We start from the raw sequence: 25,979 nt of genomic DNA, 5'->3' as shown, positions 1-25,979 counted from the left end.
TCCCAGGGTTGGCAAATAGCTACTCTGTGGCCCTTTACAGAAAGCGTTTGAATTTAGAGTCAAATCAATTAGTAGCTTGTCTTTCAGGGCTCTGCTTACGTGTCACTTCCTCCAGGCAGCCTTCTCTGATCCCTCCTTCTTCCTGCCCCATTTTCCTCCATCACCACATATCAACTGCCTTTGTTTTCTGGTGTTTGTTTTTGTTTTTTTCCCCCTTGGTTTTCGCCTGCCTCTTCCTAGACCATGAGCTGTCCCAGCCAGAGCCCGACACAGAGGACATACTCAGTGAACACTGAACTATGGCTGGACTGAGTATCCTGGGCTCTTCCCCCTCCTTCCCCAGGCCCATCAGAAGCCCGTGTCCAGGGGCCCGGGAGGGACGGGGAGACTCACAAACGCCCTCGTATATTGGTTGAGCATGAAGTCCCCGCTGACGGCGTGCTGAAAGGCTTCCACGGCGAAGTCTGGAGGCGGGAAGTCGGGGAAGCCTTGTCCCAAGTTCACAGCATCATACTCACTGGCCAATTTGGTGAACTCCACCCTGGGCAACAAATGGAGAGTCGGCACCAGCCCCTCCCTCCACCCCGACCTGGACTTCCACCTGTTTCCAAGGCAGGGTGAGCAATGCACGGGGCTGATTCTAGAGAAACTGGACAGCTAGCGTCCACCCTGGAGATGAGTGTCAGGCTCATCGCTGGTAACATGCTCTTCCATTAGGGGGGCCGGGCACTGTGCCGATCCCATGTCTCAGCCCAGGGGCTTGCAAACTTTCAGACCATGATCCATAGTAAGAAATCATCTTTATATTGCAAACCCTCCTGGAATTACATTCTCTTTCTGGTGTGATCTAGTGCCTAGCCTAGCCTATCCTACTCAATTTTTTTTAAAAAATATATTTTGTTTTTTTACAGAAAGGAAGGGAGAGGGATAGAGAGTTAGAAACATTGATGAGAGAAAGATCCATCAGCTGCCTCCTGCACACCCCCCACTGGGGATGCGCCCGCAACCGAGGTACATGCCCTTGACGGGAATTGAACCCGGGACCCTTCAGTCCGCAGGCCGATGCTCTATCCACTGAGCCAAACCGGTTCGGCTCCTACTCAATTCTTCAGAAACACTTCTTGTCGAGCCCCTCCTAAGTGGATTTCATGACCCATTTGTGCTCTTGCCAACACCAGAGTGAAATGCTTCCCCTGTAGCCTCCCCGATGTGCACGAGGCCCGTCCTGTTCCTGGGTCACAGTGAGGATGGAGAAGCTGAGGTTTGGAGGGACCTGCCCCGTGAGTCCAAGGCACAGCCAGAGTGACTCCACATCTGTCCGGAGCAAAGCTGATGCTCTCGATCCTTACGCTGGGCACACAGGAGCCCCGCCAGCCCAGCGTCTGCCCTCAACAACCTTTCTTCTGGGCCTGCCCGATGGCCACCTCTTCAGGGAGATGGGGAGAGGCGGGGAGGCTGGAGGAGGAGGCTGGTATGGGTTCCAGGCTGGCTGGAAGTGGAGTAGTCAGACTTGGCTGAGTTACATTTGAATACAATACCTATCATGTCTAGTGTGGGGAAGCACAGGACTCGGAAAGTTTGTCAGGAGGACATTCCGAAAAAATGAGTGGGCTGAAGGTGGCCCACCCTGTTTATCAGAATTCTGTTTAGGGGAGTGCAGAAGGGGGCACCCCTAATTATTCCTTGACCTTTCCAAACAAGTCTGTGCATGTGCAGCCCCCTGAGTGTTTACTGGAATCCTGACGCTTAATCTTTGGGTGTCCTTGCTTAAAGGACACTGTAGACACATGTGTCTCCCCCAAGATTACTTACCCTAAAAGATAAGCTTTTATCTTTTGTATCTAAAATATAAGCTTTATCTCAAACTGCTGTTACAATAAAAGCCTGAAGAGGCAGGCGATTGAGGCTGTCTGGTTCCTTTAGCCAGGCAGTCCCTTAGCCCTCGCTTTCGCAGCAATCGTGTGTCAGAGTGTTCATTCATCCGTCACTCAGGGTCTGCTGGTCAGCCCGGCAGTCTAGAATCAGTCATTTTCTCCCCAGAGTTCCATGATGCCCCTGAAGACACATGAAGCTGCTGAGGCTCAGAGAGGCCAGGGACCTGCCCAGAGTCACACAGCAGCTAATGGCAGTGCTCAGGTGGTGGATGTTCCACAGTAATTAGGACAAGGGAGCCAGGCTCAAACACTCTACAGAGACTGGCTGCCCTCGGGCCACCACCCTGGAGTCCGCAGGAACCTGGAGCCCTTTGTTACCCTGACTCTCATGGCCTTGATCTCTGACACTCCCCTCCTGTCCTGTGCATTCTTGCCAGACCCACTCCTGCTCTGCCCTGCCTTTGCACGAGACTTAGCCTCTCCTGGCCTCAGTCTCCCCTCTGTACAATGGCGGTGGTTGGCTCCAGAGTCTACCAGGTTGTGAGTCAGGAAGGAATCTTGTCTCCCCTCCCAGCCTGCCTCCTCATATTCCCTGTTCTGAGTTGCACTTTACCTTAATCTGCAAAATGGGCCACCAGGCTGCCTAGTCTGCTGCACAGAGAGGACGGAGAGGGGCAGTTTGAGGATCAGCCAGACTCTACAGGGAACTTGGGCCTGGCTCCCTCATCCCAAACACCATGGAGCATCGAAGGAGAAGATGGAGGAGGAAGATCTTCGCAAAACACAAAGTTCTGTACACGGGGGCAATTTGAAAGAAAGAATCTTCCCGTGTTGTGTAAAAAACAAAACCAAAAAACAGCCAACAATCTTTTTAAGTACAGAGGTGTCTCTATGTTCCAGGCCCAGGTCAGGTGTGGCCGGAAGATCATGAACTCTTCCTCACACATCTCCCCACTGCATCCACCTATCGCCAGTAACAGTGGGCATGGATCCTCCCATATTTAGAACAAGTTGGTGAAGAAAGCTTAATCTCAGCTTATGTCCGGTGAAGAGCACCTGCATCTTACCTTCCTAGCGTGACTCACTCTGTCCGAAGTGTGAAATAAAACAGCCCCTAAAAAGCCCCCAGCCTGTGCCTGGGTAGCCTATTGCTATCACGCAGTATTTTGTCTTAACCTCCCAAGGCCGTTCGAGAGAAATAAAATTATCTCCCTTTTGCAGCTGGGGAGCTGGGGGTCCGGGCAGGAGTCAGGGGCCCCAGTGCCAGTGCCAAGCGGGGTGAAGCTGAGTTTGGAACCCAAGCCTCTGCTTCAGGACTCGCCTCTTGTGGGCTGTGGCCGCAAACCTGACTGTCCTGGGTTCCGCTGAGTTTCTGCAGACCTAGGGGCCGGGACCTCCAGCCCTGTCCTGCCCCCACGACCAAGGGGCACCCCCACACCTCCCCGGCACCTGCCCACTCACCAAGGGTTGTGGTCGATCCCATCCAGCCTTCGTGCATGCAGCCTTTTGGCCATGGTGAGCTGGAAACAGAGCAAATGGAAGGTCAGAGTGGAGGAGGTACTGCAGCCTGGGCCTCTAGGAAGACAGGAAGCCGTTCCCGGAGCCACCAGCTTCAACACAGCCCTGCCCACCACTCCCCAGGAGGAGGCAGAGATCAGCACTCACAGCAGGGCTCCAGCCGCCTCCCCAACCTGCGCCCTCCGCCCTCCTCCCTCCTCCGGACTCTGCATTTCAGCACGCTCTGCCGGTCTTGCCCCCCCTGCCCCCCCTGCCAGGCTGGCTCCACAGCCTATCCATCAGGTTAAAGTTTGACTCAGGACAGGGTGGGGCTGAGGAGGAGGAGCAGGAGGCGGGGGTGGGGGGGTGGGGGGGTGAGAGCAGGGGAAGGATCATGGCAACAGTGACAGTGGCGGCTTCTGTGCACAGGGGACTGGCCGCGCTCTTCACTCGCTTCTCAGAACCATCTGGCTGGGCCCATCTTAGAGATGAGAAAACCGGGTGGGGAGTGAGGTGTTCAAGGTCACACAACAAGTACACTCAGGCCCAGGCCTGTTGGAGATGAGGCCATGTTCTGACTCCGGTGAAATGGCTCCGTTCTGGGGGGCTCAGGCCCTTCTCCAGCCACCCTCCTTCCCCTGTATTCCCTCCAGGGCAGCGTCCTCCTCATCCACCGGTGCCCCTGGCCTCAGTCTCCCCATCGGCAGAATGGGAGTGTGGGCTCGGGGTCCCTCTCTCAGCAGGTTTGTGAGTCTCGCGGCTGGCAGGGAGCAGAGCCAGGTCTCTCATGTTCTCCTGCCACCCGCTGTGCTAACAGGGAGCCCCTCCTGTTTCTCCTGGTCTCGCGCTGTCCCCACAGCATCCCTATCAGAGGTGCCATGATAACCTCCATCTGCAGATGAAGACATGGGGCTCAGAGAGGTTCAGGGACCTGCCCAAGGTCAGAGGAGGGGCTGGACAGGACCCTGGTTAGGGCTGCTAGCACCAGGCCCCTGTCCCCAAGGACCCGGGACTCTGTAGATGGGCCAGGTTTTCCCATAGCCCGAGAGTCCTGCCAATGTGAGCGATTCCAAGAGAGCCCAGCATGGGGATGGCACCTAGTAGGTGCTTTGCTGACATTGGCACCGTCCCTTCACTGAATCCCCGACACCCATCACCAGGCCTGGCGCTCAGTACATGTCAAAATAGTTTAAATTTTTTATGTATTGATTGAGTTTAGAGAGAGGAAGGGGGGAAGAGAGAGAGAGAAAAATATCGATCAATTTGTTGTTCCACTGATTTATGCATTCATTGGTTGATTCTTTTTTTAAAATATATTTTTATTGACTTCAGAGGGGAAGGAAGAGAGAGGGGGGAGAGAGAGAGAGAGAGAGAGAGAGAGAGAGAGAAAGAGGGAGAAAAACATCAATGATGAGGCAGAATCACTGATCAGCTGCCTCCTGCACGCCCCCTACTGGGGATGGAGCCCGCAACCTGACTGGGAATCAAACCGTGACCTCCTGGTTCATAGGTTGACGCTCAACCACTGAGCCACGCCGGCCAGGCATTGGTTGATTCTTATATGTGCCCTTCACTGGGAATCGAACCCGAAACCTTGGCATGTTGGGATAATGTTCTAACCAACTGAACTACCCAGGGTAGCCAGGGCCAGATTTTCTAAAATAAATGTTTTCTTTTTATGACTAAAAAATGTGGAAGAAAATTACATTTTAGGAGAATATTTATCAGTGTGACATGCTGACATCAGTAAAACAGGCTACAAAATAATATGATGTTTTATAAAAAACATACCCTAGCATATATTTGTATATACATACACTTTTTTCTATGACGCTATATGAGTAGAAAAAAGTTTGGAAGGAAATATATCAAAATGTTAACAAAGGTTCTATACGAGTGACAACGTTATAGGTGATTTAATTTCACGTGTATGCTTTTCTGCTTCCAGGTTTTTCGCATGGAGATCATACCATATCCAATGGGTTCTGATGTGTGCATTGTTTTTGCATTGCAGGTCCTCTGAATTTGGCTGTCTTACAATCTACAGCACAGGTTTGAATGGCATTTTCCCCCTTCATTCGTCCAAAAAATAACAGTGCACCTCACAATTGATGGCATCCTGGATACAATGATACAACAAATTACTTTTGAATTAGGGATGCATCATATTTAAAAAAAGGCAAAGGTGAGTCAGGAACAGTGTGGGGAGAGGGGAATAGAAGTTGGAGTGGGGGAAGTTTGAGGAGGGTTGGGATGGGAAAGAATAGAGGGGTGCAGGGGCACACAGAGAAAAAGGAGGTGAATGCGTTTAGGAAGGAGATAAAAATAATGGGGGACTGCAGAAACTTGGGGTGCTCAAAGGAGTGGCCTTCAAGTATGTCACACAGCTCTTGGCCAGTGAGGCAGCAGTGCCTGTTCTCAGGCTGACACATAACGTGTTCATTCAGTGAGAGTTTACTGAGCACCGACTGTGTACCCAACATGGGCTGGGCGCAGCGGGTGATGGGGAGGCAGCAGCACCAAGCAACCATTCAGATGCAGAGCTACAAGTGCTAGATTAGAAGCAAAGGCAAGGGAGGGACCCGCATTCAGGGTGCAGTCAGGGAAGGCTTCCTGAAAGAGGAGGCTCATGCGTGGTTTTGAAGCCAGGACCAAGCCAGATCCCAGGGGCCCCGGGCCACGCAGGCAGCAGAGAGCACTTACAGTCTGGTGCAAGCACCGGCTGAGGGAAGCTCCAGCCTTCTTTCTCTGCAGGGACCCCACCAGGTGCAAAGAGATGGCTGCTGAATTCCTGAACATGCCTCCCAGAGCCTCGGGGCACTGACGACTTCTCCTCCAGGGGCAGAGGAGAAGGGAGCGGAACACCCTGGCCCAGGGCTTGAGTCTCACACACAGCTCTAATGACAATAACAATAAGGGCTAGTATTTACTGAGTGGCCACTGTGTATCAGGCAGAGCCATTCGTGCTCTGTTGTAGGATAATCCCTCAGCCCTCAAAACCACCAGTGACACCCCCACACCCAGCAACCAGGGTGACCCTTTAGAATTGTAAATCACCTCTAATGAAAATTAAAAAAAAAAAAAAGATCCAGGTGAAGATCGTGAATAGCTCCTCACATCACAGAGTCAACTCTATGCTCTGACTCTGGAAACACACACCACCTGCATGTTATCCTTGTGCTAAAATCAAATCTACATCAAATAAGGCCTCTGGGTCATTAACATACAAGGGTCAGAAGGCCCTAACCAGTTTGGCTCAGTAGATAGAGCATCAGCCTACGGACTGAAGGGTCCCAGTTTCGATTCCGGTCAAGAGCAGGTGCCTTGGTTGCGGGCACATCCCCAGTAGGGGGTGTGCAGGAGGCAGCTGGTCGATGTTTCTCTCTCATCGATGTTTCTAACTCTATCCCTCTCCCTTCCTCTCTGTAAAAAAAATCAATTAAAAAAAATATATATATATTTTTAAGAGTCAGAAGAACATGTTAAGAGACACCACAGAGATACAATCAGCGAAGGAGGAGTGCCTGATCATGGCTCCAGGGTATCTTTTTGGCCTGATGAAAATGTTCTGAAATAAAATGTTCCAGCAGATTCAGACGGATGGAACTGCCATAAAACAAATGAGCCTGTTTCTTCAACAAATAAAATACAAGGGAGGGAAAACCTGGGGCACCATATATCCAAAGAGACTTAGCAGACACACATTTAAAAGGTCAAAGCCTGGAAAAAGAAGAAAAACATTGGAGGACTCACTGCACATCATTTACTAAAAAAAGCTACAGGAACCAAGAAAGTATGGTACTGGCACAAGGACAGGCATATACATCAATGGAGTGGAACTGAGAGTCTAGAAATAAACTCTCACATTCATGGTCAATTGCTTTTTGGCAAGAGTAGCAAGAAAATTCAGTAAGAAAAGAATCACCTTTTCAGCAAATTGTGTGGGGACCACTGGATGTCCACATGCCAAAGTATAAACTTGGAACCCCACCTCACATCGTACACAGAAACGAACTCGAAGTGGATCACAGGCCGGCAGGTAAAAGCTAAAATTATAAAACTCCTAGAAGAAAACAGGAGTACATCTTTGTGACCTTTTTTAGAAGATGGTCTCTCATGTACATCAAAAGTACAAGCAACAGAAGAAAAAAAAACCCACATAAATTGGACTTCATTGAAATGAAAAACTTTTGTGCCTCAAAGGATACCCTCAAGAAAGTGAAAAGACAACCCATGGTATGGGAGAAAGTATTTGCAATCATAATAGATAAATGACTAATAAGCACATGAAAATATGCTCCACATCATTAGTCATTAGGGAAATGTCACATTAAGATGTCACTGCCTGGTTTGGCTCAGTGGATAGAGCGTCAGCCCGAGGACTGAAAGGTCCCGGGTTTGATTCTAGCCAAGGGCATGTACCTTGGTTGCTGACTTGATCCCCAGTAGGGGGCGTGCAGGAGGCAGCTGATCGATGTTTCTCATCGATGTTTCTAACTCTCGATCCCTCTCCTTTCTTCTCTGTGAAATCAATAAAATATATTTTTAAGAAGAATTTAAAAAGGGAAAGAAAAATAAGTCTAAAAATATCCTCACTTGAGGATATGAAAAAAAAGGGAAAAGATGCCACTGCACACCCAGCAGGATGGCTGCTATAACAAAGACGATGGATAATTGTGCTTGAAGATGTTGAGATACTGGAGCCTTGTACACTGCTTCTGGAAATGGAAAACACCCTAGAAGTTCCCCAAAATGTTAACTATAGAGCTCCCATTAGACCCAGCAATTCCAACCCTACATATCTACCCAAGAGAAATGGAAACATGTCCACGCAAAAACTTGAACATGAATGTTCATAAGCAGCATTACTCGTAACTGCCAAAAAGTGGAAGCAACCTAAATGCCCATCAATTGACGAACAAAATGTGGTAAATCCATAAGATACAATATCAATGAACAGTAAGAGGAAGCAGAGTACACGCTGAAACCCTGCAACCTGGGTGGACCTTGAAACTGTGCTAAGTGAGAGAAGCCATCTCCCGAGGTGACACAGCGTGGAATGTCCCTTCTCAGATAATAATCACACTCAGATAATAATTCAAATTATGTGATTCCACCAATATGAAACAGGCAAACCTATAGAGACAGAGAGTAGATCAGTGATTGCCTTGGTCTGGGTGTGGAGGGGCGGGTGGGAATAGGGAATGCCTGATAGTGGGTGCGGTGTATCTTTTTGGCTGATGAAAATGTTCTAAAATTAGCTTGTGGTCATGATTGCACAAATGTGAACATACTAAGAACCAGCGAATAACATGCTTTATATGGCTGAATTATATGGTGCGTGCATTGTTATATCTCAATAAAGCAGTGGTTTTTTTAAAATTGCCACGGTCAAAAAAAAAAAAAAAAAAGCAGTGCCCTTGCAGTAGCCATGGGCATGTGTCTCTCTGATGTGACTGAGGGGACAGCTGTGCCCTCAGCACCGAGGCCAAGCCTCCAGGGCTGCTCCCGGGCTGGGCCTGGACGGCGAGACGGGCTGTAGCTGGCAGACACTGGCAGACACGGCGCTCCAGGGCTCCCATCGGCTTGGCTGGGACTTTCTGAGAACTGCACCGCAGTCGGAGCCTCTTCCTTCCAGCCTCCCTCCTTCCTCTTTCCTCGAAGGGGGTCCGGCCCAGCCCTGGAGACGGAGTGGGTGTTTAGGGGCAGGGGGCTGCTCTCGAGGGCGCTGTGGGCACCGGCCCAGTCCTGTGGGAGTCAGGCAGGGCTCCCAGGAGAATGTGGCCTCCAAGCCGGGAGGGAAAGCGTGTCCCGCGGAGAGAGTGGTGCAAAGGCCCTGGGGTGGAAGGGAGCCGGGAGTTTCCAGGAGCTGAGCAATCAGCCCGGCCAGAGTCCACCCGCTCATTTCTCAGAATTGAGTCAGTTCCCAGGGACATCCTGAGGAAGCACTCCCTGTCCCCTGAGGCCAAGCACCAGAGCTGGGAGCAGGAAAGGGCAGTGTGATTATTATCTGAGGAGGGACAGTCCGCGGTGTGTCACCTCAGGAGATGGTGTCCGCGTGCTTCGGCCTCACTCAGCCAGGTCTGAGCCCAGTGCAGGCCACAGTTGGCGCCCTGTGCCTGCTGGGTGTTCTGGGGGACCAACTGGCCTGCCTGCCTGGAATTGAGGGTTTTCTTAGGCCAGTGATGGCGAACCTATGACACGCGTGTCACAGGTGACACGCGAACTCATTTTTTGGTTGACTTTTCTTTGTTAAATGGCATTTAAATATATAAAATAAATATCAAAAATATAAGTCTTTGTTTTACTATGGTTGCAAATATCAAAAAATTTCTATATGTGACACGGCACCAGAGTTAAGTTAGGGTTTATCAAAATGCTGACACGCCGAGCTCAAAAGGTTCGCCATCACTGTCTTAGGACATGGGATTTGCAGGGGACCCTCCTGGGCGAAGGGGATGCCGGTTCCCTGCGCTGGGAGAATGCAGGTCGCCGCCCCTGTCCTGGGCCTGATGTCCTGCTGACTCGTCCAGAAGTACTCAGTCCTCCAGGGACCCTCCGCCGCCGCCCAACCACCTGGTTCAAATCTGGGGGTGCCGCTAGCTGGTCCTCTCTCTGACACCCTCGCCCACATGGCGCCACGTCTACCAATGCTGTCCTTTCTCCTAAAGCCCTACACCTCCTCTGCCCTAAATCATGCCTTTCTCGTTCCCTGGCTTGCAGTGGTGGGGTGGCAGGAACTCACTCAGCTCTCACCTGCCGAGCTCTCGCTCTGCGCCAGGCGCTGCGGCACGGACTGAACACAGGTCACCGGAAACAGGTGCTGTCCTCGCCCGCACTGCCAGGCAAGGACATGGTAACCATGATAAAATAGCAACTGCTACGAATATTGAGCTCCAGAGGCTGGAGGAGGGCCTGCACCACCCGCTGCCCAGGCACGGCAGACATGCGAACACTGGGCAAGATCCCTGCTCGTGGCCCTGCCCACTTCCCTGCCACAGTCTCAGCCCCTCAGCCTCTTTGGGCCCTGCTGACTCTTGGGGCTGGAGGTATCCTGGGCCACCTGGCACCATAGAAGGCCAGGCTCACTGCCCTGGGGCTGGGCATGGACACCAGGGTGGGGCTTTTGCTGCAGGAGACCGCCAGGGCAGGGGGCGGTGTGTGCGCCCAGGAGAGTCTGTGGGCAAGGGAGTGAGCATCGCTGAACCCTTGGTGCCCACCCAGGCCCAGGCCCTTGGGAGATGATTACAGCACGGGCTTTGGTGTCATGAGGACCCCTGCGGTCTGACCGGAGGCGAGTCACGTCACGTCTCCACATGTCAATTTCCCTCTCTATCAAGGAAATAAAATACGGGAATTCACGGAAAGCAGTTCACTTAGTGCCTGGCACAGAAAAGGTGCCCAGGAAATGGCTGATGTTAACAATAGCTTGGGAACTTTATGAATATTCATGGAGTTGATATACTATGGCACGAGGGGCTAGATGTGTGTGAACCCGCTCGTGTTTGCTGGCAGGGCTGACTTCTCTATCAGACCTTCTCAGAAGGCATAGTCCAAGGGCCTGCCATACTTTGAGGGGCCCATGAAAATGTTTTCATCTTAATTTATTTTAAAATAAGAAAATAAGAGCGAATATGACAATAATGAATATATAATAATGAATTCAGCCTGGATGCTATTCATCCTTTACATAGCAACACAGTTGTAAAATATAACTTTTATTTCTTTTCTAACGGAGAAAGGGGCCATGGACGTCTTCATGTGACCTTGAACGTAGGTAAACCCATGTGTGGCTGTGACTTCACGTGCAAACATGAGTGTGTCACTTGAGCATGTGCACATATCTGTCTGTGTGTGTGAGCATGTGGGTGTGGTGGGGGCAGTTTCCGGGAATTCAAAGGGGAGGGAGAAACCACTGGGGTCCCAGCTAAGGGCAGGGAGGGCACAGGTGGCCACTTGGGCTGCCCTTACCCAGCAACACCGCCCAGTCTTTGACATCCCCCATAGATGGGCAAGGACTTGTTGTGGGCTTGGTGTTCTCGAAGCTACCAGCAGGGGGCACGCAGCGCCAGCCCTGTCTAGCCTGGGCTCGCCGGCCCGCTGCTCCACACACTTGGGCACAGGAAGACTTTCCCACCGAGGGGAGCAGGCTGGTCTAGATCCACCTTGAGGCCGGACTGCTGGCCTCCAGCCCAGCGTTCTCCCACTGACAGGCTGACCCAGGGACTCCAGTGGGACCTCCTTCACTGGCACTCATTCAACTCATTCAGCCTTTCCCAGGCCATACCTACCTCCAACTCCCTGTGCCTCATCCCTCCTCTCCAGGAAGCAGGTCTTCCCCGGCCAACCCCTTTCTAGCCCTGAGGTCTGTCCTAAGGGTAATGACCATGGCCTTCTATGTACTGTACACTTTCTCTGTGCCAGGCAGCCTGCCCTGCACCTTACAGGCAGGATTCCATCACTTTTTAAAAAATATATTTCTTTATTGATTTCAGAGAGGAAGGGAGAGGGAGAGAGAGAGAAACATCAATGATGAGAGAGACTCATTGACTGGCTGCCTCCCGCACACCCCCTACTGGGGATCGAGCCCGCAGCCCAAGTCAGTGTGCCCTGACTGGGATCAAACCCGGGACCCTTCAGTCCACAGTCCAACACTCTATCCACTAAGCCAGACCAGCTAGGGCATGGCCAATTGATTTTTGAACAAGGGTGCCAAGGTCATTCAATGGGGGAAAAAACAATCTCTTATTCAACAAATGGTGCCAGGACAACTGGATAGCCACATGCAAAAGAATGAAGTTAGACCTCTACCTCAATCCACCTACAAAAATTAATTCAAAATGAATCAATGGTCTTGGTCCCATTCTTGATAATGTCCTTTGATGCACATGTTTTTAATTTTTAGAAAGTCCAAACACAGAGTTTACCTATGACCTAGTGATTCCACTCCTAGGCATATAATGAAAAGAAATGAAGACATACGTTCACACGGAAACTTGTATGTGAATGTTAACAGCGGCATTATTCGTGTAACGAAAAGGTGAAAACAACCCGAAAGTCCTTCAACAGATGCATGCGTAAATTGTAGCATAGCCATACGATGGAATGTTCCTCAGCCACAAGAAAGAACATGCTACCATCCCTGCTACACCTTAGAGCAGCGGTTCTCAACCTGTGGGTCTCGACCCTTTGGTGGTCGAAGGACCCTTTCACAGGGGTCGCCTAAGACCATCGGAAAACACATATATAATTACATATTGTTTCTGTGATGAATCACTATGCTTTAATTATGTTCAATTTGTAACAATGAAATTGGGGGTCACCACGACATGAGGAACTGTGTGAAAGGGTCGCGGCATTAGGAAGGTTGAGAACCACTGCTCTAAAACAATATACTAAGAGAAAGAAGCCAGACCCAAAGGTCACGTATTATATGATGACCTTCATAGGTTACATCCAGAGTAGGGAAAGCCACAGAGTCAGAGCAGATTAGCTGCCAGGGGGTGGGGGGAGGAATGTGGAATGTTTGTTGAGGGAGGATGGGCTGTTTTTCTGGGGAAATGAAAAAGTTTTGAAACTAGACAGAGGCAGTGGTTGCACAACGTTGCGAACACACTTAATGCCACCGATGTGTACACTTTATCCCTTTCGCCAGAAGCGTTTTCAACATTTATGTCAATAAACTTGCCTTCAGCGTGTTTCCCTGGCTGCATATCTCGAGTTTATATCTCCAGTTTCTGGAACAGTGAATAGTTGAAGTGTCCACATTCCCAGAGTCAGCTATTTATTTAATCGCTGCTTCTACATTTGATGCAAATTAAAAAAAAAATGATTTGAGAGAGAGACACAGAGAGAGAAACATCGATTTGTTGTTACACTTATTTCTGCATTCATTGGTTGATGCTTGAATGTGCCCTGACTGGGGAATCAAACCTGCAACCTTGATGTATGGGGCTGACGCTCTAGCCAACTGAACCACCCGGCCAGGGCGTGATCCAAGTTCATTCTCAGGGTTATCACTCTGCCTTTCTTTACTGCACTTTCATCTTTGTTGGCCAATCCCCTCTTTTGATGATCTGCTTTTGTAAAATGTCACCTGGGTTTATCTCTGGGAGACAGGCAGCAACACAACTATGTGCTTTGCTGCCTAGAGGTGAACTGAATGACATGCATGGTGACCAATGAATAACAGACTTCGGCCCTAGCTGGTTTGGCTCAGTGGATACAGCATCCGCCTACGGACTGAAGGGTCCCAGGTTCGATTCCAGTCAAGGGCACATGCCCGGGTTGTGGGCTCGATCCCCAACAGGGGGCATGCAGGAGGCAGCCAATCAATGATTCTCTCTCATCATTGATGTTTCTTTCTCTCTCTTCCTCCCCTTTCCTCTCTGAAATCAATAAAAATATATTTAAAAAGAAAAAGAAAATAATACCTTAAAAACAAACAAACAGGCTTAGAAAGAAGTGATGTGATTGGTCACTGACCATTACGCACACCTGTGGACTGAAGCGTTAGCAGCAAAATCCACACTTTACGCAACTACTCATAGTTAATATAACACAGCAGCTGAAATTCAAACCGTGTTGAGGAACTGGTGTCCCTTGATGCAAAAAAATTTAATTTTTTAACTAAAAATTAACTAAAGTTAAAGTTTATTTTAAATGGTACTCGTCCATATCAGAACCGTGCAAAGCAAGAACTGCTTAATTACGTATATGTTTGTGCATACGGATGTTTTCAGGGACACCACTAAATTATTAACCATGGCATTCTTTGGGATTGGGGTCATATAAACTACTATACAGTTTGATTTTAAAAAACAACAACAGAGAGACTGTGAAGCTCTGAAATCAGACAGAACTTGGCTGAAGCCATTGACTAGCTATGACTTAGGCAAATTACTAAACCTTTTCATGAGATAACACATGAAATCACTTAGCGTGGTGCCCGGCAGTCAACGTTCAACAATGTCATCACTATTATTATTATTAAACATCAGTCCATGGCGAAGTGCAGCCATGCAGGCAGCTGGGGGAGGGATGGGGGGAAGCGCTCAGGAGGCCAAACCCGCCTGGACAGCACCAGATGACCCTTAGGACCCTCTACTGCAACTGCCCAGGCACCTAAGAGCCCAGGCTTCCTTGCTGCCAGGCCAGGGGCTGGTGGCCAGCGGTCAGTGTCCGCCCCAACACATGCCTCCATCAGCCTGAGCAGCTACTGGCCACCTTCTTGGCCAGAAGTCACCATGACTGGTGACCGATAGGTACATGATCCCTAGGGAAATGCCTCAGTGACCAATACTGTGACGTGAGCCACACCTCCCGTTGGACCAGCCTTGCCAAGCAGCCTGCGTTGATGCCAGATAGAGTCTAATGCAGCGGTTCTCAACCTGTGGGTCGCGACCCCTTTGGCGGTCGAATGACCCTTTCACATCCTGCATATCAGATATTTACATGATGATTCATAACAGTAGCAACATGACAGTTATGAAGTAGCAACGAAAATAATTTTATGGTTGGGGCACAACATGAGGAACTATTTAAAGGGCCAGAAGGTTGAGAACCACTGGCCTAATGCCTCCTCAGCCTGGACGTTGCAGCAGGCCTGAATCCAGACTCTGCGGTTTCTATGTTCTCTCCTCTTCCGAACATGTCAATCCTTTGCCTTTGACTAGACATCACCCACCTTTGCTCAAGCTGTACCCCTGCTTGGCATGCCCTCCGATCCAATCCCCCTGGCAGGGCCCAGCCCCAGCTCTGCCTCCTCTCTGAAGCTTTCAGTGTCCACCTGGGCCCTTCTCTGAACTCAGAGAGCACCTACTATGCGCCTGACCTCAGTGCTAAAGTCCCTAATCTTCACGGCAGTCTGCTAGGCAGGCATTGCTATCCCTATTGGCTCCCAAGAGGAGAATGAACAAAGCTCACTCAGCTGTGAGAGCGTGAGCTAGAATTCAAATCCTGGTTCTCCTGTCTCCAAAGTCCAACCTCTTTTCCAAAACTCCCTCTTTCAGGAGGTGGGTGCAGCTGCCTCTATCTGCTCCCCTGCCTGCGGGGGGACCCTCGGCCGGCCCGCGGGGACGGGCGCCACGTCTTGTCCAGCTTCCTTCCTGCTTGGCAGCTTGCAAGGGACAGGCAGGTGATTTTGGCTTTGCAGGCTGCCTCACCTCACCAAGCAACTCTATGCAATAAGGACATGTGGTTTATGGAAAGCCTTAGGTTTAAATATTAACAGTGCATGGGTATGCAGTTACTGTGGGCCAGGACCTGTGCTAAATGCGTAAGTATTTCACACAGGGTATTTGGAGTCAGTTCTGTATTGGGCCCATCTATCCAGAGACTAGAAGGCTGTATAGCGTTCCTGGGCTCAAAATGCCAGGAGCTTCCCAGTTACTGAGAAACACCGACCATGGCTCCGCTGGGGAGAGGGTCCCATGCCCAGGCAAGGCCAGTCTGTTACCTGAACAATCACAGAAGGTGAACACTTGGAGTCTGACTTGCACATGGGTAAACTGATCCCAGCTCCTCTCTAAACTAGTACCAGACCTTGGTCCTCTCTAGGCTCAGCTTCCTCATCTGTCCAATGGGGACTATTACAGTGCATTTAGCACAGGTCCTGGCCCACAGTAACCTGCATACCCATGCACTGTTAATATTTAAACCCAAGGCTTCCCATAAAGTTAGTTAACCGAGCAGGTTAACAAAATCTCTTGTCAGATAATGAATCCTGTTTTTTGGGGAGGTGGGGGATCTAAAAACCCAGAGTCCCTATAAGACAAGGGTTTTGTGAAAAACTGTTCCGAGGGAGGTGACAGCCTGATTGGGGAGCTCCGACAAGCACACTGACTTATATATAGGTCCTCCCGGGCTTGGAATTGGCAAAGGAGAAATGACTTCTGGAGCCCAGACTGCAGGTTCTTGGACCTACAGAACGGTTGGTGGGTGGGACCCTGAATGAGACACACAGTAGGTACTCCACTCCTTATTCCTCCTGAAATGTCACTCTTAGGGCAGTTTTACACGTGAGGTGGAAATATATGTATATATAATATTTAGTATCTGGAACATTAGAGCGAGTCACATCAGTTTTACAGATGGAGAAACTGAGGCTCAAAGCAGGGAAATGACTTATGCAAAGTCACAGCCTAGAAGAGCACAGAAGGACCCCAATGGTCAATTCAAAGCTCGAACCGCTGCCCCGGGACCAGGAGGTAAGATGAACGTTTGGGAACTTTTCAGGGAGCTGGCAGTGCCCACATCTTGTTCAGGCAGAGTGACTCTCGCCCACTGCAGCTGGAGTGACCCTGGGCTGCTGGCTACGGAAGGGAGGAGCCATGCCCAGCCAGATGTTCGGCACACTGGCAACCTGAGCACCCAGGTGACAGCAGGAGCCTCCTGCGCTGACACTTTTATTTACATGGGCAGTGTCAGCAAGTTGCCACTCTGGGGGCCGAACGAAGGCGGGGGGTCATCGGTGTGAAGGACTTTCTCATTGCTCTTGACTCTCCCATGTTTCTTTGTCACCCCCACCTGAATATAAAACCAGGGAGTCCCCCTCCTTGGAGTTATGGGAGGTAAGTGTGGAGTGGAGGGTGGGAAGCCACAGATGTTGCCATGTGAAGTGATTCTCTCCAGGAGGAAAGAGAGATTCACACAGAAGCCAGACGGAATGTTTCTAAGCTGCATCATCTATCCTGTCATTTACCTGCAGGTATGAGCGAGTCTCTGCTTGAGCCTTTAGTCCAGGGGTGGGGAGCGTCCGGCCCTCGGGCCAAGTAAAGCAAGGGAGGGAAGGGGGGGGGAGACATCGATGTGAGAGAGCTGCATCGACTGATTGCCTCGGGCACACCCCCCAACTGGGGGCGGGGAGGGAACCTGCAACCCAGGCACATACCCTTGACCATGACAGGAATCAAACCCTTGACCAGTCAGTGTGCAGGCCGGCACTCTAACCACTAAGCAACACCAGCCAGGGCTGTTGTCATTTTTTTATTTCACAATCTAAGGTAAGAGGTCAGTACCCCTGACTAAATAGTCAGGTATCGCATGTTTTTAAAATTCTTGCGCCACACCGGTTGAAAATCGCTGCTCCTGCCTTATCATTTCTCCTCCCAGACATCTATGCAGCTCTCAGTCACAGATTAACAGGGCCCTTATCTGAGAAGCCCTCTTGGACTCCACCAGGGACAGAGCCACCGCAGCACCCATCACAGAGGCGAACTGCTGGGGTTCTGTCACTGCACTAGTGAGGCCTTGTGGGGACCCTGTGGGGGCACCTTCCTCTGCTCTTCTCTGTGAAATGGGGCTAATCTGCATGTAAAGCCCAAAGCAGGGAAGGTGGGAGCACTGTGTCAGCCACTGTGGCCCTGGTTTTCATTTTTATAGGTGGGGACGTGGGGGTCAGGGCCACTGTGCCGAGGCTGGGAAGGGGCCAGCCTTGGACTGCAGTCTGGAATCTGGCCTCCAATGTTTGCCTGTCTTCATCCTGTTTGTTCCACTTGTTCACTCCGTAAGCAGCCAATGACAGGTAATGGGCACCTGTGTGCTGGGCCCAGGCCCGCCTTGTACGGTTGATAACAAAAAAGCTTCTCTAGGGAGTGGATAGGCCAGAAATGTGGGCATTGTTAGGTCTGAACAAATAACTGAATCAACACCCCTCCCCTGGGAACTGGCTTTTCAGGCCATTTCACTGTGGGCATCCCCTTTGCTGAGACCACATTCCATCCTCTCCCTTCCCAGTCTCCGCCCAGAAGGAGCCCACCAAAAGTCTTTAAAAGCCGCTGACCCCCTCACTGGGCACTGGAGCCATCCAGGCTCAGCCACCTGGTGTGCATGGATCGAATAAATTCCTAATCCCTCGCCATTCTGGCCTCCTGCGTTCCTCCTCCTGCGACCTAACAGGTATTAGTGTAAAATCCTCCAGGGCTCACATTCCCGCTCCTCCCTCGCTGGCTATGATATTGCTAAAATCCAACCTCTCCCGGCCAGTTTCCGCCCCTAATAACAGGGAACGGTCAGTCCTCCCAGCAGGAGAGCTGAGACCAGGCGCTGGCTCTGTTATCACCGTCACCATCCTCCTGTTTAAATAGCCAACCTGTGCACGTGGTCGTAACTTCCCCCTTCCCGGGTACCCAGGGCCCCCTTCTGCCCGGGGCCACCACAGCTCACTCCCCGTGCATCTTAGCGGAGGGGCGATGCACACACTCGCAGACCCCCAACCCCACACACGCTCCTGAAACGGCAGCGCAGACCAACGCTGTTCTACTTTTTGCTCCTTTTTTTTTTTTTAATCTAAGGTATCTTGGAAGTCGTCCTGCATTCGTGCGTACCGAACAGTTTTCATTTCAGTAGCTGCACAGTACGCCACCGTATGGATTATTGTTTAACGTGGTCACCGTTACTCTTATTCGGCTGGGAACTGCGAGGGCTCGCGATTCAGAGCTGCAGAGCTGGAGTCCGGACCGGGTTCCAGGACCGGCTCTGCTCGACCTTCCGCACCCGTCTACCCCGGGGTGGGGAGGGGATGTGGTGCGGCAGGACCAGAGTGCGGGGCAGCGAGAAGCGCGCGCGATTCATTCCCGCCGGCGGCTCCCGGCGGGGGAGCCTTGCGGCAGCCGATCTGCTATTACAGCAGCACCAAGTGCGGCGAGCACTTTGGCACCATCCAGCTCGGCACCGGTTACCACACCCTCCGGCCTCGGCACTTACGTCGGGGCAGCAATGCTCAGCAAGATCAGCTACTCACCTCTGCGCCCGCCGCTTCCCCCTGTCACCAAGGACTCCGCGAAGGTTAGGACCGTCCCTGTCCCTTTAAAGGGGCCGAGCCGGGGCTCCGCTACTTCCGCCCCAAAACAACATGGCGTCGGCGGGGAGAGGAGGTGGGTGAGGGCGCGGACACGGCACCCCTAAAAAAGATGGCGACGCCCTGGCCGCCGCGTTCGCGCCTTGGGTGACGTCACTTCCGGGGCGGAGGAGACTGAGTGGTGCAGTGAGGGACAAACAAAAGGAGGCGCCGGAGGGGCCCGGAGACCGGTGGCCGGACTGAGCGGCGGGGGCCCAGGGGCTGCCTGCTGGGCGGCCGGGCGCGGCGGGCCCAGGTGAGTGGGTGGGGTGGGGGAAGGGGCGCGAGCTGTCACCTCTCAAAACCCACTCCTACACGCCCGCCGCTGGCTGCCGGCTCCAGGCATCCGGGCGGCTCCAGCTCTCCCACCGGGGCCGGCTCCCTGGGGCCTCCCGCGGCAGGTCCCCCTGTCTGCGTCCGGCGTCCTGCGTCCGGCGTCCCCATTCCCGGGGTCTCTGGGGCCGCACCCTCTCCCCGGTGCCGCGGCGCGCGAGCCCCCTCCCAGGCACCCCGTGCCTCCCTGCGCTCTACATACTGGGAGTTTCCGCCTCGGCTCCCCCAGGTCCCCTTGTCATCCCCTGGGTTCCCCCAGATCCTCACCCCTCCACACGCACACTCCCCGCTTCGTAGAGGTTCCACCTCTGGGCTCTCCCCTTGCCAGCTCCTTTTCACGTTCAAAGGCTCCCCACCCCCGCTCTCTTCCCCTGGGCTCCCGACCCCTCCGTTCCCCGTGGGCCCCTCCTCCTCTTGATCCGGCGGGAACACTGCCCCGACTTGGGGACCGGGTCCCCGGCTAGGCTCTGGGGCCTGTCTGGGCTGGGGTCCCCGGGAAGACCGGTCCTGGGTCTGAGGCCCTGCAGTCTGCCACGTCCTGTGCATCCAGATGGGCCTGGGGCAGATCTGATGAGTCCAGCCGCCCGCTGTGGGGGAGCTGGGGGTCCCGCAGAGTTGGCTCCCAGGCTGGAGGCACATCGCCCCGGGTCCCTGCGGCTCATGATGATTCTGCCCCTTTGGTTGACGGCTTCTTCCCCTTGATCTGGACTGGAATGAACCGAGATGGGGCTGGTCCCCGCTGATGCAACTGCTGCCTTTTTTTTGGAAAAGGAAGAGGATGGTTGGGGGTGTGTGGCAGCCTCCCCCTGAGGGTGGGGCCGCCCCTCGGTGACCACAGTCCTCTGAGCTACCTCTTCCCCGCCTTACCCCAGGGAGCCTTTTGAGGATGCGGAGAGAGAGAGCTTGGTGAGGGAAAGGGCATGTGGGCCTAAAGTGTGGAGGAAGGACTTGGAGGAGTGGAAAGCCTCCCAGGAGCCTCTCTCGCCTTTCCAATCAGGACCCCCTATAGCCCCTGCCACACTGTGTCCTGCCCTCCGAGCAGACGGACTGGCAGACAGACAGACCGGAGGCAGACAGGGGAGGCCTGTTGTTCATGACACTTCCTGTGGAGGAGATGGAGGAGTGGGAGTTTGTTCAGAGGGACGGGGCAGTGCCCATAGCTCATTCACGTTGGCGTTGCCTTTGTGAAGGTCAAGTCTTCCTCTGGCTCACAGGGGAGGCAAGGGCAGATGACTTGTGCGGGAGGGCTGGCTTTGGGAAGATGCTGGGCGCGAATGACATGATGTCTGCCTCCCTGTGTTCCCGGCTTTAGAGGCTCTTTTTGGGGTTGGGTCTAGTGCCCCTCTGCCTTCTGGGGGCTGGGGGCACAGAGCAGGGGCTGAAGACATCTTCGTGACCCCCCTGGAACGCAACCAGACGCTTTTGTACTCCATCCCTTTGGCACGCCCATGAGGAAGCGTTTCCTCTGCAGACTTGGAGTGGCCTTGCTGGGCAGTGGGGCTCCTGAGGTTTAACCCTCATAGGTCAGGACTCGGGGACGTGGCTGGGCCCTGGGCTGCCGCCTGGACCTGGCTGGTAGGAGTTGGAGAGAAGGAATCAGTCTGATTCCTGGCTCCTGAGAGTGGAGGTGACCCTGATTGGGGACATGGCGGCATAGGCAGGAGGTCTACGACCTCCTGAGGAGTCAGGTGGGATGGATGTGGCACCCGGGAGCCCAGCACACTCTCTCCATCCCTGGCTCATTCATTCACTCACGCAGCCATCCTTCAGGAAGTGCCTGGCCTGGTCCGGGAGTGGTGCAAGGAGAGCACGGTTCCTGGCCTGGTCTGAGTTGCGGTCACGGAAGAGAGGCAGACAGGAAAACATCGCTGCAGCTTAATAATAGAAATGTGACGGAGGCCGCCCGGAGGAAAGAGGCATTAGCTCCGGGTGAATATGCAGGGTTGGTCACTGTGTGTTTCCTAGAGGAGAAAGGAGTGGAAGAGTCGGTTACGAGGAGTCCAGGGGCTGGAGTTCTAGTCCCGATCTGCCCCAGGCTAGTGACTGGACTGCGTAGTGTGTGTCCCATCCTTGCCGAGGAGGCAGGGCGGGGGTAGAGGCTGGCTTAGATGGCCTCTGGCTTCTGCCTCGTGCTTCTCTAGGTGCTTCCATGCCTAGTTGCCATCACCGGATGTGGGATTACTGACTTACCGTCTCCCCGGGGGGCTGGAGAGACCACCCTCTGCTTCTGTCCTCCAGCACAGTGCCTAGCACTGAGTAGGGGATACGTGTTCATGGCATACGTGGTTGAAAGGCTCCACAATCCCTCCTAGCACCCTTCAAGCTACTTTGTCTGCACTCCCCCCGCCTCCTGCCTGCTAACTCCTGCTTGTCCTCTGGCTTTCCCTGATGGCTGGGCCACACTCCCAGCTCCGGCAGATGTAGATGCTTCCCTACCCCTGTTGCTGTCTGAGTACACGCTCCCCACTCTGCTAACTTGTCTTGTTCATTCTTGTGAACATTTCTGAGCAGAGTGCTGGCATGTAGTAGATGCTCACTAAATGCTTCTTGACTAATAGACAATGGTTGAGTCTTGTGTTTGAGTTGAAATCATGTGTCTTTGCCTGGGTCTGGCTCACCCCATAATAGCTCACCTCTCTCCACATCCCACTTCCAGCCCTGGGTCTAGCCAGGTTGACCACTCAGCCTTCTCTAGATGCCGTGTTCTTTCCGCTCTAGGCAAACTGGTGCTGTTCCTCCCGCCTGGAATGTTCTTTCTCCAACTCCTACTCTTCCTCAGCAGTCAACTCAGACAATACCTTTTCCAGGGAGCCTGCCCTGACCCCGTCAGTGTGGGTCTCGGGTGTCCTCATGCTCCCATGGCTTCCTGTGGAGGAGGTGGAGGAGGGGAAGTTTGTTCAGAGGGTCTGGGTTCCCCGCAGCAGGGCCCTGGGCTCTCAACAGCCACTGGTAACTGTCGACTTGGCATCTTCCCACTAGACTGTCTGATTCCCTCTTGTCACCCCAGAGCCCAGCTGAGGGCCTGGCACCAAACAGGCACTCAGAAAGTGTTGGCAGCACAGCAGGTAATGCTGATAGTCACACACATCCCTGCTGACAGCAGCTCTTGCTTCCTCGCAGGGAGGCAGCTTCCATGGAGCGAAAGAAATGCCAGGACCCTGCCCAGACAGAAGCGGGCCAGCCTCAGCACCGACAGCCAGCACGCAGATAGCAGAGCCATCCCCGGGGTAAGGACTGGGCCCCTCTCCCTGCAGGCCAGCTCGGCCTCCGCTCAGGTGCCTTCCCCGGCCTGGGGAGCAAAGGGCAGTATCTCCTCCGTCTCTGCAGTCCTTTGCTCTTCTCACTGTGGGTCCCGGGCGTCCAGGGCAGAGGTGACAGAGGACAGAATTCTTCCTGCTCCTCCCAGCTCAGTGGCCTGCTGAGTAGTACGTGGTTGCTGTCCTCTTCAAACGCCAGTGTTCAGTTTCGTTGCCAACCTCTGGTTTTTCTCCTTCAGCTTAGATCTTGTCAGTCTGGCTTGTTGTGGATACTGTCTCATGACCACATTTCCCAAGGTGTGTTCCATGGATCGCCAGTTCCTTTGGTCACAGTGGAAAACAACGACTTGTCCTTGCTGCAGGACTTCTCAGAGCCTTGAGTGCATTGACGTGAGCATGATGAGTCTCTGAGAAGGAGCGAGCAAGTCGTGTTTCCCCACACTTACTTCATCATGTGGATGGACCTCTTTGGGGACTAGGGTTCCTTGGCCTACGCTTTGGAAAACAGTTCCTAAAGGTAGGAGAATGCACTGGTCAGGACCGACACCTTGAAGTCCGACCTGGGTTTGCGTTCAGCTGTCTACATAAGTGACTGTGGACTGCTGTGAGCCTCAGTTTCCTCGTGGGTAAAAAGGGGATAATATCAGTACCTCACCTCCCTTTAGGATGGTTTGAAGATTAAATATTCTGATACAGGGAAAGGCATTAGCTGAGTGTGTGTCCCAGAGCTCGCTCCCTAATCATAGTGGTGTGTGCATAGACGGCTCTATAGTTTGGAAAACACACCTTTATCCATGACCTCCTTTGATCATTTGAGGGAGCTCAGACAGTGGTTTCATCCCCTTTTTACAGACATGGAAGCTGAGGCTGAGAGGGAAGAAGCAATTTACCCAAACTCATCAGGAAAGAAGGTAGGGACATGGGACTTGAACCTGATCCTGGAATCCCGGGTCAGTTCCTTAGCTCCGTGCCCCAGGCCTCCCTGATCCACCTCCCACCTCGGCTTTCTGTGAAGGGAGGCCTGGCCCTCCCTAGCCTGGATTTGAAAAGAAATAATAATCTTGTTGTTATTATTCTGTGATTACCAACACAGTTGCATGTTGATTATGTTTTTATAATGCTTTGGTTTTAATGTCATGTGCGAAGTGAAAGTCTCCCGAGGTCCCCCTCCCCAGAAGTGTGAGTGGGGAGGGGTATATTCTTCCACATGTATTATTGCTATTGGCTTATTTATCCAAAAGCACGTCCTGTTACCGCTGCTGTTCACTGCTTGCTCTTGCTTCATTCATGGTTATCCCTGGGCCTCGCTCCCAGGCAAGGGGCGGTCTGAGAGTGTGTCCTGTCCGAAGGTCCCGACACTGTGGTTCTCCCGTGCCCATCGCTCCCTTCCCTCTCCATGCGGGGTTCTGAGCAGTGTGTTGGGGCATTGCAGCCGCAGAGGCGGGTGGGAAGTGCCTGGGGTGTGATTTTGTTGACTCTCCTGTTTATTGGGACAAGGTCAGCAAATCTGGGCCCTGCCCTGTAGGAGTTTCCTGTTGGATTTGAGGAACTCTGTCCTGCAGAGAGGGAGGCCTGAGCTGAAGTCTCTGGCCAGCGATGAGCAGGAAGCAGCAGGTCCTACTTATCTGAGATCAGAATTCCTCCTCCGTGCCAGGGATGGCGTGGAGGGAATGGCATGGGCCGGCCGGTGGGGTTGGCCTTTAGGTTTGGGCCTCCCTGACTGCCTAAGGCAGGGGGGCAGTTGGGAGGTTGAGGGGATACCACAAGTTGTGGCGTTTGCCTGAGTCTGGCCCTGACTCAGTTTACCCTGGCAGCTCCTGGCAGAAACCCTGGTCTTGATGCTCTTGCAATGCTTGTTTCAGGGTTGAGCCTTGAGGGTGGGCAGATGAGAAGGTGGAGGGGCCGGCGCTGTGGCTTGGGTCTAAGATGCTCTGTTGGGGCACAGAGACCTCAGGCTGGGTTTGGGCAGGAGGGACTTTGGGCCTGCAGCCTGGTTTTGTGGAACCGGGGGAGTGACTTGGCAGGATCAAGCTGCGGAGGAGATCTGTGCCCGAGGAGTCTCCCTCACGTGGCAGGGTTCTCAGGCTCGTGGCCTGGAGTTGGCCTCTCTGCCTCCTCCTCCCTCCTCCCAGCAGCAGGGCCTTCGGGCCCCGTGGTCGTCCTCCGTGGCCACGATCTGAGCCCTGGGCACCGTGCTAGGTCATGACACACGTTTGCACCCTCCCTGCCACAGCCACCTGTGGAGGTGGTGTCACCGTTTTACAGGCCAGGGACCAGGGCTGGCAGGGACCAGTGCTCTTGCCCAAAGTTGCCTGAACGGCAAAGCCAGGACCCGAACCTGGTTCTGTTTGCCCTGGCAATCTGCGCTTTCACCCCACCGTCCACTTCTCCTTTTCTCCAGGTTCTCAGGTTTGGGGCGGGGGTACCTCAGAGTCTCCTGGGAGCTTGTTGAAAATACTGGTTCCCCTGCGCCCACCGCCCCAGGGACCTGCAGGCAGAGCCTGGGGGCTGGACCAGGAATCTGTGCTTGGAAGAAGCTCCCCAGGCTGTCACAAGGCCGGTGGTCACGGACCAGGGCGACGCTTTCAGTCCTGGCCCCGCCTCTGGGGACAGAGTCCCACTGCCACCAGAGCCGACGCCCTGGGTGTTGAAGCCGGCTGAGCTCCCCTCAGGACCGGGGTGTTAGTGACCTCCCGAATGTGTGTCGGGTGGGGACATTTCACCTTCCCTCCTCAAGGATGTGTGGGGCTGCCGTTCCTAGAATAGCTTTCACTGCCAGCCTCAGACATCCCTGCTGACTCCCCTGATGCGTTTCTGCTGCATCTCGTAGCAAGTTCTACATTCAGGCCTCTCTTGAGGGCGGAAAACCTCAGAATTAAATAGACAGCCACCATATAGGCTCTGCCCGGAGTGACTGTAAAATTCCACAGCTCTCACGTGCCACCTGGACATCTCAGAGGCGCTGCCAAACTCACGCCCTCTGACAGAGTCGGGGTATCGGCAGGTGCACTGACGGGGTGGGGCGGCCTGGCAATCCATCCTCTCCTTCAAACCTCCCAGCTGGTGCCCTGGTCAGTATCCCAGGGGGCAGCCCCCGAGGCCCCAGTCCCCTGGGATCTCAGCAGAAGCTGCATTGGCACCTGGGGTGCTCCTGCCCACATTTTGTAACCTGTCTAGAAG

At 53.1% G+C, this 25,979-nt stretch overlaps 2 protein-coding genes and 1 long non-coding RNA gene across 12 annotated transcripts in view; 2 read left to right on the top strand and 1 right to left on the bottom strand.

Annotated features, from left to right (window-relative positions):
* The window catches only part of LOC139020717 (uncharacterized), a 13,913-nt gene extending 8,316 nt beyond the window's left edge, over positions 1-5,597 (top strand). The window contains exon 3 of the long non-coding RNA XR_011473347.1: positions 5,386-5,597. This is a non-coding gene — a long non-coding RNA (uncharacterized lncRNA). The remainder of the gene's footprint in view (positions 1-5,385) is intronic.
* KYAT1 (kynurenine aminotransferase 1) overlaps positions 1-19,216 on the bottom strand; it is a 25,774-nt gene extending 6,558 nt beyond the window's left edge. Inside the window, exons 1-6 of one of the 7 annotated variants that reach the window (XM_070430509.1) lie at positions 19,114-19,187; positions 13,060-13,172; positions 7,297-7,434; positions 6,075-6,268; positions 3,336-3,394; positions 394-541 (exon numbers count right to left, since the gene is read on the bottom strand). In XM_070430509.1, coding sequence (XP_070286610.1) covers positions 394-541; positions 3,336-3,394; positions 6,075-6,170 — 303 coding nt within the window. In that variant the 5' untranslated portion in view covers positions 6,171-6,268; positions 7,297-7,434; positions 13,060-13,172; positions 19,114-19,187. Of the gene's footprint in view, positions 1-393; positions 542-3,335; positions 3,395-5,341; positions 5,491-6,074; positions 6,269-7,296; positions 7,435-13,059; positions 13,173-19,113 lie in introns of those variants that run through there. The other 6 variants (XM_070430507.1, XM_070430511.1, XM_070430514.1 and 3 more) reach the window with 6 other exon arrangements.
* The window catches only part of LRRC8A (leucine rich repeat containing 8 VRAC subunit A), a 24,019-nt gene continuing 17,176 nt past the window's right edge, over positions 19,137-25,979 (top strand). Inside the window, exons 1-3 of one of the 4 annotated variants that reach the window (XM_070430504.1) lie at positions 19,343-19,465; positions 22,663-22,769; positions 23,652-23,710. The gene's annotated coding sequence lies outside the window, so the exon portion shown is untranslated. Of the gene's footprint in view, positions 19,158-19,342; positions 19,466-21,338; positions 21,472-22,662; positions 22,770-23,651; positions 23,711-25,979 lie in introns of those variants that run through there. The other 3 variants (XM_070430506.1, XM_070430503.1, XM_070430505.1) reach the window with 3 other exon arrangements.

Source organism: Myotis yumanensis, unplaced genomic scaffold (assembly GCF_028538775.1).
Source record: "Myotis yumanensis isolate MYYU_CA2020_CCGP unplaced genomic scaffold, mMyoYum1.0.hap1 SCAF_12, whole genome shotgun sequence".
Taxonomy (NCBI): Eukaryota; Metazoa; Chordata; class Mammalia; order Chiroptera; family Vespertilionidae; genus Myotis; species Myotis yumanensis.
The sequence above is the reverse complement of the archived record's forward strand: the minus strand, read 5'-3'. Positions and strand labels throughout refer to the sequence as shown.